Below are 20,128 nucleotides of genomic sequence, written 5' to 3'. Positions count from 1 at the left end.
TTTCTGTAAAAATACCTAAAGTCATATTTAGTTGCTCCAAACTTTTAAAAATTTGGTCTACTCAAGAAAAAAGTGAAATTGCAAATTTTATACAAAGCACAGGAGTTTGAGTTATAGCACTCAAAATCCTCCAAACCCCAGATGTTCTGATGCCTATTTTACTTCACCAATTCCTTCCAGTTTTGGAAATACTGGGTCATTTCTGCACAGCACAGATCCTGAAGTCTACTTCCTAGCTATCTCTGAAGAGCATTTGAAGGTCTTGAGAAAGTCTCCTCAAGTTCCCCAATACAGAACTTAAACGCTTTCAACAGAAAACAAAGTTTGTCCTTGTGTAAAACACAATTACACACAAACCCATTAATAAAACAGTATCGGGTTCTATTAAGGAGAAAATCACAAGGGTCTATCACAGAAACAAGAAATGAAAATCATGTATGTCTTATCTGATCTGCCAGTATCTGTATGCTCTGCAAGCATACAGATTTACAAAAATCCTAACCGGACAACATTCCTTTACTTCTTAAGCAACAGAAATATATAGATACAGCCTTGCTGCACAATCAATGCATGAAGATAGATTCAAGGACGCTCATTAATGCTCACGTTCTGTACAAAAATCCTTCTGTGGTAGAGGGGCTTTGCTGGTAACTTTATGAGACAGGACTAAAATGATCAGAAAAAGAGGGCTTCCTCACACAGCGTACAAGGGCTCGTCTCTCAAACATAAAACCTTCTTTCTCTCTATGTAACTTACTACCTAAGGAAACTACAACGCCTCTTCTCCAGTCACAGAGGATGCAGTTCATTAGGATTTTCTCTTTTATTTTCCAATCAGCCAGGTCTAGGCATATCTTCGAAACGAGTCTCCCTACCCATTAAGTTCTTTGCATGGGAAAGAGGCAACACAGGGTAAGGGAAACAGACAAACAAGCATTACAGCTGACAACAGAGCTAAGAACTCTTCAACACTTTCTTTCATCCTAATTTGTTCTCAAGAAACCTAGAAATTCATGAGTTTCTTATAGAGTACTAGGCCTTTACTAACCACAACGAACAGTGCTCCTCAAGACTGCAATATAGCACCTTCATATAAAAGCTCTGGAACCAAGATGTTCTAAATACCATTTCATCCAAATGAAAAGCATAGGTTCAGCTCCAACATTAAAGTTCCTACAGGAAGTCAGTGCTAAAAGTAATGCATAAATGACTTCCAAGACATTCCTTATGAACGCTACACAGGCAGGTTAAAATAAGACCAAATACGGTATCACCTAACCATGGAACTACTGAAAATGAAATAATCACTCACCCAGGTCTGTAAGACGTTTAGGTGACCTGCTTGAAAATCGTTCTGATGACCTTGACCTACGACGATCAGGTGATCTACTGTATCTTCTTCTCCCTGAAGATCTCGATCGCCGTAGTCGAATTGGCGACCTACTAGAACTCCGTCTTCTTCCTCTTGACCTTGATCGCCTTTGACGAAGAGGTGTTCGACTCCTGCTCCGTAATCTGAGTGATATCCTACGATCTCTCGAATCTGATCTCCTCCTTCTTCTATCAGTAGATCTCGATCTATTTCTCTGAGATCTCTTGCGCCTGTCTCTCGATAAAGAGCGCCGCCTTCTTGACGCTGACCTTGACCTACTCCTCCTTCTGTGCCTTGAACGTGACAACGACCTAGACCGAGAACGACGATTAGATTTTGATCTTGATGCTCTCCTCCGTGTTCCTGATCTGGAGCGATTCCGTCTAGAGCGAGACTCTGTATCATATCTCTGTGATCTGCGCTGAGAAGACCTGGAGCGTCTGCTTCTAGACCTCCGTGAAGACTCTTTGTCTCCTGTTTTTTCAACAGATTTGGATTGACTTCTTTGGCGAGCTGTGGATCTGGAGCGTCTACGTCTAGATCTCCGCGAAGACTCTTTGTCTGCTGCTTTTTCAACAGATGTTGATTGACTCCTTTGGCGAGCAGTGGACCTAGAGCGTCTACGCCTAGATCTCCGTGAAGATTCTTTGTCTACTGTTTTTTCAGCAGATGTGGATCGACTTTTCTGGCGAGCAGTAGACCTGGAACGTCTATGTCTAGATCTCCGTGAAGACTCTTCGTCTGCCGCTTTTTCAACAGATGTGGAACGACTCTTTTGGGGAGAGGGAGATTTGGAGAGTCTGCTTGTAGATCTTTGCGAAGACTCTTTGTCAGACATTTTATCAACAGATTTTTCACGTTCAGAGGACTCAGAACGCCTACTTTCAGGTACAAAGGAAGAGTCCTGTTCGTCCGACCTGTCAAGAGGCATGGAATCCTGTTTATCTTCATCTGCCAAAGAGGCCTCGGCATCCTCCCCCTCCTCACCAGTGGTAGACCTTGACTCATGCTCTTCTGATGATGTGGAGTCTCTTCGTTCAGCTATCAAAGAGGGCTCCACATCATCTACATCTTCACCAGTGGTAGACCTCGATTCACGCCCATCGGGGGACGTGGATCGTCTGTGTTCAGTTGTCAAAGAGGGCTCCGCATCCTCTCCTTCTTCACCAGCAGTAGACCTAGATTCAGGTTCATCTGATGATGTAGAATCCCTTCGTTCAGCTGTCAAGGAGGGTTCCATATCCTCCACATCTTCACCAGCGGTAGACCTTGATTCATGTTCATCCGAGGACGTGGAGTGTGCGCGTTCAGCTGTTGAAGCAAGCTCCTGGTCCTCTGCTTCTTCACCAAGGGTTGACCTCGACTCCTGTCCATCAGGAGAGACGGAGCGCCTATCTTCAGCTGTCGAAGAAGGTTCCATATCCTCTCCTTCTTCCCCAGTTGTAGACCTTGACTCGTGGTCATCAGAGGATGTAGAGTGTCTACGTTCAGCTGTCAAAGAGGGCTCCCCATCTTCTAGATCTTCACCAGCGGTAGACCTCGACTCACGGTCATCGGAGGATGTGGAGTCTCTTCGTTCAGCTGTTAAGGAGGGTTCTGCATCTTCTACCTCTTCCCCAGCAGTAGACCTTGACTCGTGCTCATCAGAAGACACGGAGGATCTACGTTCCACTGTCAAAGGCTGCTCCAGATACTCTGCCTCTTCTCCAATACTAGATCTGGACTCGTGGTCATCAGGGGACATGGACTGCCTATGTTCAGATGTCAAAGAGGGCTCCCGATCATCCATTTCTTCATCTACTGTGGATTTCTGGTCACGGCCCTCAGGAGACACAGATCGTCTATGTTCAGGTGTCAAAGAGGACTCAAGGCCCTCTTCCTCCACAGGAGATTGCGGCTCATGATCTTCCTGATACGAGGATACAGAATGTCTACGTTCAGAGGGCTCTAAATCCCCTGTTTCTTCACCAGGGCCAGATTTCACACTGTAGCCATCAGGGGACATACAGCACCCACTTTCAGGCATTGAAAAAGGCACTCCATCATCCATTTTTTCAACAGGGATGGACTTCACGTCACGGCCATCAGGGTACATGGAAGCTCTATCGTTTGGTGCCAAAGGTTCAAGACAATCTTCATTTCCAACAGTGGTGTATCTCAATTCCCGGTCATCAGGGGATGCTTCAATTTCAGGTGCTGGAGAAAGTTCCTGCACATCTGCTGTTACAATATGGGTGAATCTTACCTCCTGGCTCTCAAAAGACAAAAGATGATCACTTTCTGATACCAAAGATGAATCCACACCCTGTGTTTTCTCAGCATGAGCCAATCTTGATTCATACTCTTCTGGAGACAGAGCACGTTCATTTTCAGATGTCAGAGAAAGTTCCTTAGCATCTACATTTTCAGCAGGGCTAGACTGAAGCTCCTGACCTTCAGGAGACATGGCACATTCACCTTCAGACAAAGACAATTCCTGCACCTCTGCTGTTCTAACAACAGAGGACTGCTGCTCCTGGCTATCAGTGGACATCGAACTTTCACTTTCAGACGTTTCAGAAGGTTCCTCCGTTTCTTCTTTTTCAACAGGACCGGATCTGAAATCACGGCTTTCAGGGTATACTTCATACTCATTTTCAGATGGCAAAGAACACTCCGGCACTTCTGCTTTCTCAGTATGAGCGGAGAGCAATTCCTGCCCTTCAGGGGATGCAGCATATTGAGTGTCTGGTATCAGTGAAGGCTCCTGCACCACTCTATTTTCAGCAAGAGTAGTCTGTAATCCTTGGCCTTCAGGGAAGACGGTATATTCTCCATCAGATGTCAGAAAAGGCTCTTGCCTGTCTCTTGTAGCAGGACTGATTGCCACCTCCTGGCCCTCAGGAGACACAGCATATTCATTCTCAGACAGCAGAGAACACTCCTGTACCTCTGTTTTTTCAGCATGGATAGATGGCAATTCGTGATCTTCAGAAGACACAGCATATTCATTGTCAGGTACTACAGAAGCCTCATGCATCTCCGTCTTTTCAGGAGAGCTAGTTCTCAAGTCCTGGTTCTCCCAGGATACAGCATAGTAATTTTCAGGTGTCACAGCAGGCTCTTGCACTTCTGCCTTTTCAACAAGATGTGACTGCAACTCCTGGCTCTCAATGGACACCGAATACCTTTCTTCAGACACATGATGAAGTTCCCGCATCTCTGTTTTTCCAGCAGGAGTTGATGTCAACTCTGAGCCATCAAGCCCTAGTGTGTAGTCATTTTCAGGTATTTGAGAAGGTTCCTCTACCTCATTTCTTTCAACATGAGTGGATGTCAACTCATGACCAACAGAGGAAACAGAACATCTGCTTTCCAAGATCACAGGTGGCTCCTGAACCTGTATTTCTTCATCATAGGCAGATCTCAACTCATGGCCATCAGGGGATGCAGTGTATTTCAGTTCAGGTGACTTCTGCACCTCTACTTTTTCAGCAGGGATAGGTCTCAGTTCATGACTATCAGGCAACAGGAAAAACCCACCTTCAGATGTTACTGAAGTCATTTGGGCCTGCAGGTTTTCAGTAGTTGTGCTTCCTAATTCACAATCGGCAGATGTGGAGAAACCATCTTCCAATGGCAGAGCAGGCTTTTGTACCTCCACCTTTTCAAGTCCAGTAGATGTTGATTCATAGCCTTCAGGGAAGGCTGAACACCTAAGCTCAGGTGCCAATGACAGTTCCACACCTTCCGTTTTGTCAATGTAGTTGTGTTTTGATTTATGGCCATCATGGCACATAGGAATTCCACTTTTGGAGATCAGGAAAGATCCTGTACCCTCAAATTTTCCAGGAGGCAGGTATCTCAATTCACGCATTTCAGAGGATTCAGAGCTGTCAACAACTACTTGTGAAAGTGCTGGACCATCTAAAACTTTGTCAACAGAAAGTCCAGACCCACGAACTTCAGAAGACTTGCAGCTTTGTTCTACAGTTGTCAATACGACTTCCTGTATTTTTTCAGAATATGATGCCGAAATGAGGCCACTCGAGTTCTCAACAGGACCACACTCAGATGTCAGGGAAGCATCTGGAACAGATGAAGTTCTGTGTTGATTTCCATCAGGTGACTTGAAGGACCCACCTTCAGACAAAAATGGAAGCTCCTCTCTTCGCGCAGCACTGCTGGATCCCGATTCATGTCCATCAGGAGACCTGAAGCACCCATTGTCAGAAGCTGGAGAAGGCTCCTGCATCTGGCCCTTTTCAACAGGCAAGGAGGCTGACTCACAGCCATCAGGGAATGCAGAGCATGTAACTTCCGGTGCTAGAAAAGAATTCTGAGCCTCTACTGTTTCAGAAGATAGCGACCTTGACGCAGGGCTGTCAGCCAATGCTGAAGATTCACTTTCAGGAACTTGCAAAACCTGAAATGGTGTTTTTTCAACAGAGATATGACTCAATTCATGACCATCAGACATCAGAGAAGACCCCTGAGCCTCCATTCTTCCAGAGGATGACGAGATAGTCTTATAATCATCAGAAGATACAGAGCATCCACTTTCAAGCGTCAGAAGAGGCTCTGGACCTTCTATTTCTTTCAGAGATCTTGATTCATCTTCACGAGATGTGGAGAGCTGAAATTCTGTTACTGAGGATATTTCTGGATCTCCCGTTTTTTCAACAGATGAGGATCTTGATTTGGATGTGGAATACGCAAGTTCAGGTAGTGAAGGCTCCAGAGCCGCTGATTTTTCAGCTGATCCGTTTTCAGATGTCACAGAAAGCTCTGAAACCATGCCTTCTTCTACAGGCACGGATCTCCGTTCCTGGTTGTCCGGGATTTCTGAGACACCAAGTTCAGGAATTGCAGAAGGCTGCAGCCCCGCTGTGTTTTCAACAGACAAGGTGCTTTTGTCAAGACTATCAAAAGTTTCAGAAAATGCACTTTCAGATGCTGGTGGTAGTTCAGGGCCGTTTATTCCTTCAGCAGACAAAGCTACTGACATGGGACCATTAGAAGACTGGGAGGAGCTGTCTGCACTTGCTCCTGGACCATCTACTTTTTCAAGACATCTAGTTGACTCCTGAAGTTCAGAAGACTCCACACACTTGCTACTGCTCTTTACTGAGGACAACTTACTCCCTCTTTTTTCTGCAGATTTGGACCTTGACTTAACACTATCAGAGGACTTGGAACGTTTCCGTTTGGATTTTTTTGAAGATTCCTTGTGCTTTTTTTCAGTAGATCTAGACCTAGACTTGTAACGGTCAGAAGATTTTGAGCGACGGCGCTTAGATTTTCGTGAGGACTCCTTCTTTTTTTCCACCGATTTGGACCTAGACTTGTAACGGTCAGAAGACTTTGAGCGCTTACGCTTAGACTTCCGTGATGACTGCTTTCGCTCTCTTTTTTCTACTGATCTGGATCTAGACTTGTAACCGTCTGAGGACTTTGAGCGCTGACGTTTAGATCTCCGCAAGGACGCCTTCCGACTTCTTTTCTCAACAGATCTGGACCTGGATTTTGAACGATCAGAGGAACCAGACCCTCTGTTTCTGAACCTCCATGAGTATTCTTTACCCCCTCTCTTTTCTGAAGACCTGGATCTGGATTTAGAACGGTCAGAGGACCTGGAACGTCTGCGGCGGGATCTTCGAGAGGACAACCTGCTTTCCCTCTTATCCACTGACAATGATTTAGACCTGTAGCGGTCAGATGACCTGGAACGTCTACGCCCAGACCTTCGGGAGGATAGTCGCTTTTCCACTGACCGTGACTTAGACCTGTAGCGGTCAGAAGACCTGGAACGTCTACGCCTAGACCTTCGGGAGGACTGTCGCTTCTCCACTGACCTGGACTTAGACCTGTAGCGGTCAGAAGACCTGGAACGTCTACGCCCAGACCTTCGGGAGGACTGTCGCTTCTCCAGTGATCTGGATTTAGACCTGTAGCGGTCAGAAGACCTGGAACGTCTACGCCCAGACCTTCGAGAGGACTGTCGCTTTTCCACTGATCTAGACTTAGATCTGTAGCGGTCAGAAGACCTGGAACGTCTACGTCTGGATCTTCGGGAGGACTGTCGCTTTTCCACTGATCTGGACTTAGACCTGTAGCGGTCAGAAGACCTGGAACGTCTATGTCTGGACCTCATCGAGGACAACCTCTTTTCTGCTGATCTGGACTTAGACCTGTAACGGTCAGATGACCTGGAACGTCTGCGCCTGGACCTCCGGGAGGATACTCTTCTTTCTCTCTTCTCTACAGATCGGGATCTAGATTTGGAATGCTTTTTTCTGGAAACTGAATCATTTCTACTCCTAGAGCGTGCTCTTTTAGAGGTCAAACGCCTGGAAGTAGAATGTGACCTTGATTTTTTCTTCCGTTTCCTAGACCTGGACTGAGACTTGGAGCGGCTCCTTTTTTGTTTCTTTGCATCATGTTTTTTATCGCTTCTATGGCTGCTTTTTTCAATAACCTTCTCAAGTCTCATCAGAGTTTCCTTCATTCGTGCTGCCACATCAGGTTGCACATCAGATGTTTCTGAGTCTCTTCTCCTTGAGTCTCTTTCTGGAGTTGCTTCTTTGACAGCCTCAGCCTGCAGAATGCCTTCTGACTGGCCTTCCTCTGCCGCTACAGCAGCTACTTCCATAACAGTCTCAGGTACTGGAGCTGCTTCCAAATCTTTTGTCTCTGCCTCCAGTCCCACAGCTGCTTCTGCATGTTGCAGCTCTACAACAGTCTCGGGAATAGAACCTGTTTCCAAATCTTTTGCTTCTGACACATTGGCTGGAGCTGCTTCCAACTGCTTCATATCTATTTCAGATGCACAAGTCCCTGCTGAATCTTTTTCACCTGCTGCATGTGAAGAACTAAAAAATGTTTCTTCTATCAAATGCTCAGATGCTTGAGTTTGTTCTACGTCTCTCTTCTCAAGCAGCATCTCACATTCCTCAGTTTGAACTCTTACATCCTCCATTTGTTGACCCTGCACCCCTTCTGCATATTGTACTTCTGCTGCCACTTCATGTTCCAGCATTGTTTCTAGATCTTTCATGTCCCCTGGTTTCGGAACTGCTTCAGAAGATTTCATTTCAACAGCACTCAAAATTTCTGGAGCGTCTTCTGCACTCTTCCATTCTGCAGCAGTTTCTGCTTCTAGATGTTCTTGCTTTTCAGTGCACAAACATTCTGGAACAGCTCCAGAAGCATCCTCTAAAACATCCACTGCCCCCATATTTCCAGAAGTCTGGGAAGTTTCCAAGCTTTGGATATCCATGTGTACCTCAGGCTCTGCAGGTGTTTCAGAATCTTTCACCTCTACTGCTGCAGACTCTTTCATACTTTGAAACCACCTCACTTCTCCAGCTTCTGATACTGGTTCCAAATATTCTGCTTCCATTGCTTTCTCAGTTTCTGAAGTTTCTTCCAAACCTTTTAGATTTATAAGCGAGGGCTCATCTGTTTTTGTGCTAGTCCTCCTTGTTGTAACTATATATCCTACAGTAGGTCCCTGAGTTGTCATATCTGATGAAATCTTAGATTCCAGAGTTCCTTTCCTCGCTTCTGTCATTATTTCTGACACCACAGTCTTTTCTTCTGCTCTGGACAAAGACTCCAATATTGCTTCTGATCTTGAACTTGTTTCTAAAGTTTGTGACATAACTGTTTGCACAGGTTCTAGTATTACTTCTCCACTCCTTGCCTCTGCTTTGTTTGGATCATCTGGAGCAACTTCAGAACGCCTCATCTCTGTAACCACCTCAGATGCCAATGTCCCTCTCAAGCCTTGCATCAGTGTCCTTGTTTCAGATCCCACAACCATTTCCAAATTCTTCATCTGTGTTAACTGTGAAGTTGTCACCTCTGCAATTGCCTCAACTTCCAACAAGTTGTCTAAACCTCTCACTTCTACAGTGGTAGAACTGGTAGCTAGTTCAGAATCCTTCATCTCTCCTACCATCCCAGTTTGTGACGTTCTTGTATGTGTCATGACCTGAGACTGTGAAGTGATGGAACACTCTGTTCTGCTTGCACCAAGAGGTTCTGCAACTGTTTTTCTATGTTTTGGTTCTCTCCCTGCTGTGGTTTTCAAATGCATCATTCCTACTAATGCCTCAGACTCTTTAACTGGTTCCCTGCTTACACACGTAACCACAGATTCAGGAGTCCTTTCTGACCTTTGTTCTAAGGCAATAGGTCCTGGACTTGCTTCTAAGACTTTGCTATCCATTTTGGCTTGAGAACACACATTTTCTGCTAAGCCTCTTCCCACAGAAATGGTTCCAGGCTGCAAGACGGCATCCAAAGCTTGTGTCTTTGCCAGACCTATAGACGCCGGATGCCCTAAATCTCCCACACCTTTCAGGTATGGATGTGATGAACATGTCTTCATCTCTGTCCCAGCTCTGTCTGCTTCCAAATCTTTCATTTCTGTGTCTGCTACAAGTTGCGTAGCTGTTTCCAAACTTTCCATTGGTCTTGCAGATCCAACTTTCATAGCTAGGAGATGGGCATCTGAGCCTGCTTCTACTCCTGCCACACTACCTAGATTAACTAATGAACATTTTGACACCACTGCTGAATCTAGTGTGGCAGCTAAACATCTGGCCATGTCTTTCTGCAAATACAGGGGAGACGCTTCCAAACCTCTCACATTTAATTCAGTCTCAGATCCCGATCCGCTCAGCTTCTCTTGTCTGAGTAACAAAGTACCTTGTGAACCTTTTGTCTCCATTGTGCATACAGGCTTGAGAGTAGATTCCGAAATTTTTGAAGCACTGCTATTTTCCAGTTGCAGAGTAGCTTGACTTGCTTCTTGACCTTTTACTCCTGTTAGTGCTGCAACTTCCACAGTTGCTTGCAGACGCTCTGTCACCTGGATTTCTGGAGCTGTTTGGGAAGCACAGGTCTGCACAGCTGCTACAGGTTCTGCAACTGATGTTAAACTTGCCTCTACAACAACTTTGCTATCTGCCAATTCTGCTGGAAGCGCAGGTTCCTGGGTTCTAGCCATGCTTTTTGTTTCTGTCAAGACTTGAGGTTGCAGGAACATTCCTGAGGCATTTAAAACTATTGCAGGACCAGTGGTACTTTCCACGTCTTTGACTACATCAGTTTGCAGACATTCTCGAGCTGCTTTGACATCTTTTGCTTTAACACCCACAGGTTCCATGATAGTTTCCATAGTTTGGGGCTTTACTACAGCAACTGGCTGCAGAGCTTCTTCCAAAGCTTTCACATTTTCTGTATGTTGTTCAGTATCCTTCACTTTTGTAACAGCTCCTGGTCCCAGGGGTACTTTGGCACTTTTTATTTCTGCCTGGTTCATAGCAGTCACTGCAGATATTTGAAAAGCGTGTTGTGAAGACACATCTGCCTTCAAGACACCTGAACTGTCCATGGGGCTGCACTGCATCACTCTCAAATTATCAGACGTAACTGAGGGCTTTGAGGTTGGCTCCAAAGTTCTGCTCACACCTGCTAATTCCAAAGACAAGTGACCTACCTTCACAGTATCCATTCCTGCCTGATTTGCAGATTTAGAAATTGTTGTCATATTACTTGCCAAAGACACAGATTCTGAAGTTGCTCCTAGGTCTTTTGCTCCCCACTGGGCCACAGACTGTAGAGATGCTTCTGAATAATTCGACACCTCCATGGCCTCAGACTCAAGAGCTGTATCCGAAGCTTTTACTTCCCCAGTGCCTTTAGATTTCAGAATAACTTCTGAACCTTTCTGAATTTCAGATCTACTGGCAGCTGTAGCTGGGGTGCTGGATGAAGTATCATTTCCAGTACCAACAAGAACACCTATTTCACTTGTATTAATAGCTGTAGGATAAATACTTTCGTGAGACTGTTTAATTTGTTCTTCTCTAGTGCAAACTGTAGTTTGAGTTATACTAGTATTTTCTTGGGTATCAGACCGGCTGCCTTCCAAATTAAACGGAGGATTTATTTGACATAAAGTCCCCTTCTCACTTCCAAGATTTTCCAAAGTTTGCTGAGAATCAGCTCCTGAATGAGAAATAAGTCCTAAAGCTTGTCTATCAAGCTCCTCGCCTGCTTTTAAGCACAGCTGTTCTGACTGCACGTGGACAGCCAGATTTGCATCTCCGCAGCCACCATACTGTTCGCTCAACTGGGAGCTTGATTTCTCTGGCATCAAGTGAGAAGCAGGCTGCAAGTCTGCATGTTCTCCATGACGCGCGCTCAACTTTGCCTCCTTTGGCTGCTTTTTATGCTTTTTCTCTTTCTTCCTTTTCTTCTTCTTTTTCTTCTTCTTCTTGCTTTTGTGTTTCTTGTTCTTCTTTGATTTTTTCCTAGGAATTTCATCTTCACCAGTAGAACTTCTTTTTGCAGACTTAGTACTACTTTTCGAAGGCTTTTTGTCTACATCTAGAAAAAAAATGATATTTTCCTTGTAAATGTTACTGTAACAACATTAAAAAAACCTTTTAGGCTAGTAAGTAAATACATGGACAGAGCAACAAAAAATTTAAACTTGAAACCCATACCTTCTTCACTAAACTACCATCCTGTTGTGATGTAACCTGGCAGGGAGTCAATCACCACACAACCGCTTGCTCGTTCTTCCCCACCCGCAGTGGGATGGGGGAAAGAAGGAGGGGGAAGTTAATCAATTAATGGGTTGAGATAAAAACAGTTCAATATGACAACAAAGGAAGAGAGAATAAGGAGAATAATAACAGAATAAACAAAACAAGCGATGCACAATGAATCGCTCACAGCCTGGTGATTGATAGCCAGCCCATCCCCAAGGAGCAATCCCTAACCAGCGAACCCTGGCCCCTGCTCAATTTCCCCTTTGTATACTAAAGGCAACCTTATAGAGTATTGAGCATCTTTTTGGCCAGCTTGGGTCATCTGCCTGGCTATGCTTTCTCCCAGCTTCTTGTACACCTGCTCACAAGCAGAGCATGGGAAACCAAGTAAGTTCTTGTTTTCTTAGCAACAATTAAAACCATCACTGAGTCTTGCCCTCGGGACACAACAACCTCGTGCAGTGCTACAGGCTTGGGGAAAAGCAGCTGGGAAGCTGCCAGGCAGAGAAGGACCTGGGGGTACAGGTGGGCAGCCAGCTGAATATAAATCGGCAACGTGCCCAAGAAGGCCAATGGAATCCCGGCTTGGACCAGAAACAGCGTAACCAGGGAGACGACTGTGCTCCTGCACTCAGCACTGGAGAGGCCACACCTCGTATCCTGTGTTCAGTGTTGGGCCCATCAGTACAAGGACACTGACAGGCTGGAGCCTGTCCAGAGAAGGGACTGGAGATGGGGAAGGGGCTGGAGAACAAGCATTATGAGGAATAGCTGAGGGAACTGGGGTTGTTCAGCCTGGAGAAAAGGAGGCTGAGGGGAGACCTCATCACTGCCTACAACTACCTGAAAGGAGGTTGTAGCAAGGTGGATGTTGGTCTCTTCGCCCAAGTGATAGGTGATGGGATGAGAAGGAACAGCTTCAAGCTGCACCAGGGAAGGTTCAGACTGGACATTATGCAAATTTCTTCACTGAAAGGATCCTCAGGCAGTGGCAGAGACTGCCCAGGGAGGTGGTTGAATCACCATCCCTGGAGGTGTTTAAAACACAGGGAGACGAGCTGCTCAGGGTTATGGTTTAATAGTGGACAGGTATGGTTGGGATCGATGCTCTCAAAGGCCTTTTCCCACCAAGGAATTCTGTGACTCTACAGGTTATCAATACTAATGCTCACACTAAATCCAAAACACAGCAGCTACTGGGAAGAAAATTACCTCTATCCCAGCCAAAACCAAGACACATACATCTACCACACACTCCCCTCTGACCCCTCTTACCCTTCCTCTCAGGAGTCACTGTAACTAAAACTAACTCTTCTTTCAAAAAGTTAACCAAATCTTTCTGGTCAACAACCCAGTTCCGGTGGGAACACGACTCTTTTCAAGAAGCAGCTGAATAGGGTTCCATCTATAACCAACTGCATAATACATTCTTCCAGGAGGCTGGAGGTGTGTTTTCTAATTACACCAAGCTGCACATGGAAGTGAAACATGACTCCCCATTTTCCAGGAAAATTAACTAAGTAGTAGTATACTTACTGCATAAAAGGTGGCCAGCCCATTAACCCCTACTATGCTTTAACTTGTGGGTGTGCCCCATATTGCTAGTCTCTTACAAATTATCTAAGCATAATTACCAACTAAGTTCCTCACATGCTAAGATCTTCAAACAGATTTGGGGTAACGGCATCTACCTCCTCAAAATCAAACAAGCCTTAAGGCATTGCAGGGAAGCAGCTATTTAGACTGGACTGCAGCTGCCACAACCAACTGCAAACCTGCAAATACCTGAATGACCTTTTGCTTCAAACAGGAAACTAACTAATAAATTCAGTTGACTGTAGGGACAAGCTATCGCCGAGAGGGGAAGAAAAGAGGATGACTGAGGTTTCAATTGCCTTTTAATTCTATACCTCATTTCCCTCTGAATTTTATCTGCTTTAGGTTCTTACTACCCTTCTTTGGATCTATTGCCATGTTTTCATGAGAAATGCATTTCAATTAATGGCAACTTATAATAATTTTTGCTAAATATGAGCTACATATTCAATTCTGCTTGCATGCTGTCTTCAATGGTTCTATTTATAGCAGCCAGTGCAGCAACAGAGATTCTCCAATTGTAATCTGGCTGTGATAACAAAGTATACTCTTTTGAGTAAACAATGCAAAATCAAAAACTGTTGGGAATTACAATATCATTAAATGAACATGACTTCACATTCTACAAAAGAGTGGAAATTTCAAGCATATACATTTTCATGGAATAAACAGCTTAGAAAATAATTGCTTCCACCAACGTTTTTGTGAACGCGTTGAAAGAGGACAATGAACCAGCCAAATAACCTTTTCTACACAGCATTTTCAGATAACCTCTGCTATCCAACAGCAATGTTAACTCCTTTCCAAAAATGAACAGTGGGAATGTTTACCACAGGTTAAGTTTATTAGCTTCCACATTAATAGTCTCAAGCATTTATTATCTTGTTAGCTTGCCTCATTCCTCCCCAACAGAAGAACAATAATAATAATATGCCAGCCTTAAGTGCTGCTATGCTGGTTTTTACTAGGACAGCGTTAATTGTCTTCACCACACCTAGTACGGGGTTATGTTTGGATTTCTGCTGGAAACAGACAACTGACCAAAGAGACACTCCATACCATACAGCATCATGCTCTGCACGTACAACTGGAGGAAGAAGGAAGGGAGAATGTTTGGAGTTACAGCATTTTGTCTTCACAAGTAACCACTATGTGTGATGGAGCCCTGCTTTCCTGGAGATGACCAAACACCCACCTGCTAATGGAAAATAGTGAACCGATTCCCTGTTTTGCACTGCTTGAGGGCGTATCCTTCACTTTACTTATTAAACTGTCTTTATCTCAACCCACAAGTTTTACCTTTTTTTCTGATTCTCCTCCCCCATCCCACCGGGCAGGGGGGGAGCAAGCAAGCAGCAGCTGCATGGTGCTTTGTTGCCAGCTGGGGTTAAACTGCAAGAGACCTTTTTGGTACCCAACGTGGAGCTCAAAGGGTTTGAGATAATGACAGATTTGATTGGAATGCGCTACATTGAATTTATAGCCACTGTTGCTGTTCAGATACCAAGAGGCAGACTTCTGCGCTTGCCATGGGGCGTGCAGTAGAGTGAGGCAATACTGCATCTTAGAGCCTAGTGCCCGTTAGTGGCTGCTTTTTGCTTTCACTGCCTGCTGTAAGGCTTATCTGCTTATGCTGCTGTGCCTGGGAATGTTCTGATAACAGCAATGGCGATGCCCCTGGGCTGGCAGATGGCCAGGCCATCACTGCTCTTTCTGTGCTGCTCTAGTGGACACGCTGGAACTCCAGCAGGAACCCGACTCAAAGGGACTGTGACGTGTGGATGATCCACACAGGAGTGGGACACTCCAGAGCATCCACACCGTGACTGTGCCTGTGCCACAGCTGGGATCCCTCTGAATGGATTGTGGCTCAAAGAGAAGTCCAAGCTGCAGCAGGTACACCTTGAAGCATCAGTCGCGGTGCGTGGGGTCATGCAGGAGCACCTCAAAGCACATGGCCATGGATAAGCCCCCGACAGAGCAGGTACGCCCCTGGAGGGACTGCAGGCACAGGTAAAGCTATGTTGGAGCAGGTTTAATCCTGAAGAGACCACAGCTGGGGGTATGGCCACGCTGGAGCAGGTGTATCTCCAATGGCACTGTGGTCCATGCAGAAAGCCAGGCTGGAACAGGCAGACCTCAAAGTGACTGTGGCTGTGGATAAGCTCCACTTGGAACAGGTAAAGCTCTAAGGGACAGCAGCCTGTGGATAAGTCCAAGCTGGCACAGGGGCAAGGGAGGGAGTTCACTGAAATGTTAAGCCCTATAACCTGGCCAAAAGGGACCAGGGTGGAGCATGTAAAGGAATACCTTTAAATTGTTGTAACCCACGATTTGAGTTGCATGTTATGGGAATTAACTACAGGATGAACCACCTGAGCCAACGGAGAAGGAGCCTTCCAAACAGCAGTGTAAGCGCAGCAGTGACCTGACCTGAACTGGCTTTGGTGCCCAGTAACTCCACACAACGTGCCAGCTCCCCTGTCCCGAGTGACCTCCCTAACAGATGGAGCCCAAAGTCAGGGACTAAATGAACTCAACAGACATCTTGTGGACATTTTACAGGGGTGGCCCATAGCCTAGGGGAACGATATCTGTGTCCTAGATAAAATGATGGGAAGGGGTAGTGAGTAATGACAGTGTACCGGATAATGTGGAACCCAAGCGTGACGTAAATGGCATGGAATAAGGGGTGGAGAATGTGCTGGTTTTGGCTGTGACGGCTTTCATTTTCTTCACCACAGCTAGGATGTGGCTATGTTTGGATCTGCGCTGGAAACAGCACTGATAATTCAAGGATGTTTCAGCTGTTGCCGGAGAGTGCTCACACAGAGTTAATGCCATGGGCTGAGGACCCAAAATAAGTCTGGAGTGGACATAGCTGGCCCCAACTGACCAAAGCGATATTCCATACCATTTGGCATCGTGTCCTGCACGTAAAGGTAAGGGAAGAAGAAGGAGGGGGATGTTTGGATTCAGAGTGATGGCATTTTGTCTTCTCAAGTAACTATTACCAGGTGATGGAGCCCTGCTTTCCCAGAGATGGCTGAACACCTGCCTGCAAATGGAAAGCACTGAACTAACTCCTTGTTTTGCATCGCTTGTGTGTGTGGCTTTCACTTTACTTAAACTGCCTTTACCTCAACCCTAAAGTTTTACCTTTTTCCACAATTCTCCTTCCCCACCCCACCAGGGAGATGGAGTGAGCAAGCGGTTGTGTGGTGCTTAGTCACTGGCTAGAGTTAAACCATGACAAAATGCTCAAGGTAAACAACCCACTATGCATAAAAGAAAGGAAAAGTAATTCCAAAACCCTACAAAACAATCTCCAAAATAAACTATTTTCTACACTGCCTCTTAAAAAAGAGAAGAAATCACTCTGGGACTGTACTTACCAAACACTTAGCAATCACCTATGTTTCGACTCCAAAAAATTAGAAATGCTGTAATTAGAACCTTCACCACGTTAACTCTCAGAACTCAGAAATCTTATAGGAAAAACTAGTCCCATGAGAAGGGATACTAGTATGCAACTTTTCGGCACAATAAATCCAGTAATTTATTGAAGTTATGAGATTGCTGCACGTTAAGACTTCAGAAGACTGCAATCTGAGAATCCACATTTTAAAGGTAAGTGCATTATTCATTTGAAAATGACAAAAGCATCTTACACTGACAGAACAGTTAGCCATACAGTTATGACTTCTAATAAATTATTTTTAGAAATAATCTTGCAAATTAATGCAAAACAAATTACGTTTTGCTCCATCAGTACCAGCTCTGTTAGTAAGAACTGCTCATTGAGATCCTGAAATAGGTATAAAATGAAATAAATCACAACTGTATAACTACATGGATATTACTTATATGTTTTAGCATTATTGTAATAGGAAAAAAATAACTTTTTTGCACACTAAATAACGCTTTCATGTAATAACCAGTGTCAATTTTTAAACTACATACTTTCTCTGTCCATCTGTGGTTGTAAGTCTCAGCAGACAAAAATCAGTTAGCAAACAAACATACAACTTCTTGGACACAGCTCTCAGAGGAGCAGTATCTAAAGTACTTTTTCATCCCGGTAAAACTAATTCAATTTTAACCCATATAACAGCCTTCTTAACACAAGAACATATTTGCCAAATGTATTTTCATTTACCTGATTTGCACTGCAGCTCTGTATCAAGGGCTCCAGAGAGCACTTCCTCTATTTTCTGCACTATCTGATCATTCTGACGACTCCCAGCACCAGTCTCATCTGAAGGGTTGGCTTGCTCAGCTGGGATTGTGTCACCATTGGGCTGGCCTTCTACCTTTCCACTAACCAAAAAAAATATCAACATAATACAAGCAATTTTGAGCCTTTTTGGACCTTTTTTAAAAATTCATAAGCATTTATTATACTCAACCCTTCGAAACAGGATTTCAGCCTCCTAAAGAAGCCACGCTTTTAGGGAAACATCTATCTTTTGATTAACTTTCACCTATTCAAAACAAAGCACGTTGTGACAACCGGGGAGTAGGCACAGGAGAGGAAAACAGGCTCCCAAGCATGCCATGTTGCCCATGCTTTATGTAAGAACTTATGAGGGGAGCCTATACAGAATAAGCACCCACCACTCACTCTTCCCCAGCAGATTCTGCGAAAGAAAACTGGGAAAAAAAAACCCAACAAAAAAAAAAACACACCACGAAAAACAACCCACAATAAAAAAAATGGACGAGCTTAAACGTAGCAAGATCACCAAGTCAAATCACACAGACCCTCATCCCGTCCCTTCTCACTCGCACACAAGAGACCGACACCACACACTCGGTTGCCAGGACAAAACGCATCCATTCGCACCGCCCAACCGCCCGCCCGCCCCCCCACCCCCCCCGCGCCCCAATCCTTCCCCCATCCCACCCGTGCTTTCGCTCGAGGGGCTCGGGAGGCTGCGAACCGCCAGGCCCCACCACGCAGAGGCCGAAAGGGCCGGTGTGAGTCCCCGGTCCCGGTGCGAGGCTCGAGTGTTTCCTCGCCACTCCCCCGCCCCGGCCGCAGTAGGCCCCGCCGCGCCAGGCAGCCTCATTACCCGCTGTGCTGCTGCTGTTCCTGCTCTTCCTGGATCTCCCGCATTTTGCTAACCACAAAGGACCGGAATATCTGCTCGATATTAGTCGCCATGACAGCAGCCACCGCCGCTGCGCCGGGGCCTCTCCGCGCGGCGCTTCCCCGCAACAGGCCTCGCCACCGCCTCTCCCCTTCCGGCCGGAGGCGCGCGGCCTCCGCTAACCCACAATGCACCGCGGGGCCCAACGTCCGCACCCTCCCGCCATTGGCTGCGCTCGCGCGGGTGACGCAGCCATGGGGGGCAGGGCCTACTTCGAGGGACGCTCTAGCGCTCGGTAAAGCCCATAGAGCGACAGCGCTTCCGGGAAAGGGGTGGGGGGTGGCGTCTCGTGTCTCGCAGTCCGCCCTCCTTCCCCCCCCCCACCCCAATCTCTTTCCACACATACACGCACCCGCCGCCATGTTGGCGCGCGCGCTCACCCCCCCTCCCCCTGCGCGCGCGCGCCCGCCGCCCTCCCCCGCCATTTCCCCCTCTCCCCTCCCCCCCCGCTCCACAGTTCCACACTCCGTAACCGCGACCGGAGCAACATCCCCGCCGGGCCGGGATGAACCCGTTTAAAAAGCCGTGAAAACACACACACACACACACACACACACACACACACACACACACACACACACTCTGGACCCTTCTCGCAACCCGTACACCGAAACGCTGGGAGACCGGGGTGGGGAGGATGAGAGAGAGAGAGAGGGAAGGGAAAAGGGTGGGGGAGGCACCGTAGTGGCTCCCGGCCGCTGCGGCCCCGTCCCACGCGATCGTGCCCGGGGCGGAGGGGGGCGCGAAGTGGGGGGGGCCTCGCGAGCGTGTGCGCGCGCGTGGGCTGCTTCCCTCCCCTCCCTCCCTCCCCTCGGCGGCGTCGCGCGCCCGGAGCTCTCTCACCTGGCCGGGGGCTCCGGCTGGGCCATGGTGGGCAGAGGCGCGGGGCCGCGCGTGCCGGCGCGCGCGGGGCCGGCGGGGGCGGGCGGCTGCGATGCCATTGGTCTCCATGGAAGAGAGAGAGGGGGGGGGGGGGGGGGGGGGGGAGGAGGAGGCGTCGCGCTCTCGCTCGCTCTCTCTCTCCCTCCCTCCGTCTCTCTGTCTGTCCCTCGGCCGGCGAAGCGGCTCCCCCTGCCTGTGCCCGCAGGGGTGGAGGAACAAAGGGAGCGGCGGGGCTCGGGGGAAGCCCTTCCTGCCCTGCGCCGCGCACGCTTTATCCGGGGAGAGTCGTGGAACGGTTTGGGCTGGGAGGGACCTTAAAGATCGTCCAGTTCCAACCCCCCTGCCGTGGGCAGGGACACCTCCCACCAGCCCAGGCTGCTCAAGGCCCCATCCAACCCGGCCTTGAACACCTCCAGGGATGGGGCAGGTTCCCTGGGCGACCTGTGCCAGCTCCTCACCGTCATGGTGAAGAAATTCTTCCTCAGATCAAGCCTAAAGCGGCTCCTCTCCAATCTATACCCGTTCCCCTTCATCCTATCGCTACAAGCCTTTATGAACAAAGACCTTAACCGCTTCTT

General features: G+C 47.0%; 1 protein-coding gene across 4 annotated transcripts in view; it reads right to left on the bottom strand.

The window, feature by feature from the left end:
• Positions 1-19,643, bottom strand: part of SON (SON DNA and RNA binding protein) — a 43,761-nt gene extending 24,118 nt beyond the window's left edge. The window contains exons 1-3 of one of the 4 annotated variants that reach the window (XM_069871505.1): positions 19,512-19,632; positions 17,675-17,835; positions 1,313-11,752 (exon numbers count right to left, since the gene is read on the bottom strand). In XM_069871505.1, the coding sequence (XP_069727606.1) occupies positions 1,313-11,752; positions 17,675-17,835; positions 19,512-19,609 (10,699 nt within the window). In that variant the 5' untranslated portion in view covers positions 19,610-19,632. Of the gene's footprint in view, positions 1-1,312; positions 11,753-17,674; positions 17,836-18,590; positions 18,754-19,511 lie in introns of those variants that run through there. The other 3 variants (XM_069871487.1, XM_069871496.1, XM_069871514.1) reach the window with 3 other exon arrangements.
• Between the last annotated feature and the right edge of the window lie 485 nt (positions 19,644-20,128).

The sequence above is a fragment of the Phaenicophaeus curvirostris genome, chromosome 1 (assembly GCF_032191515.1).
Source record: "Phaenicophaeus curvirostris isolate KB17595 chromosome 1, BPBGC_Pcur_1.0, whole genome shotgun sequence".
Taxonomy (NCBI): domain Eukaryota; kingdom Metazoa; phylum Chordata; class Aves; order Cuculiformes; family Cuculidae; genus Phaenicophaeus; species Phaenicophaeus curvirostris.
This window is presented reverse-complemented; position numbering and strand designations above follow the sequence as displayed.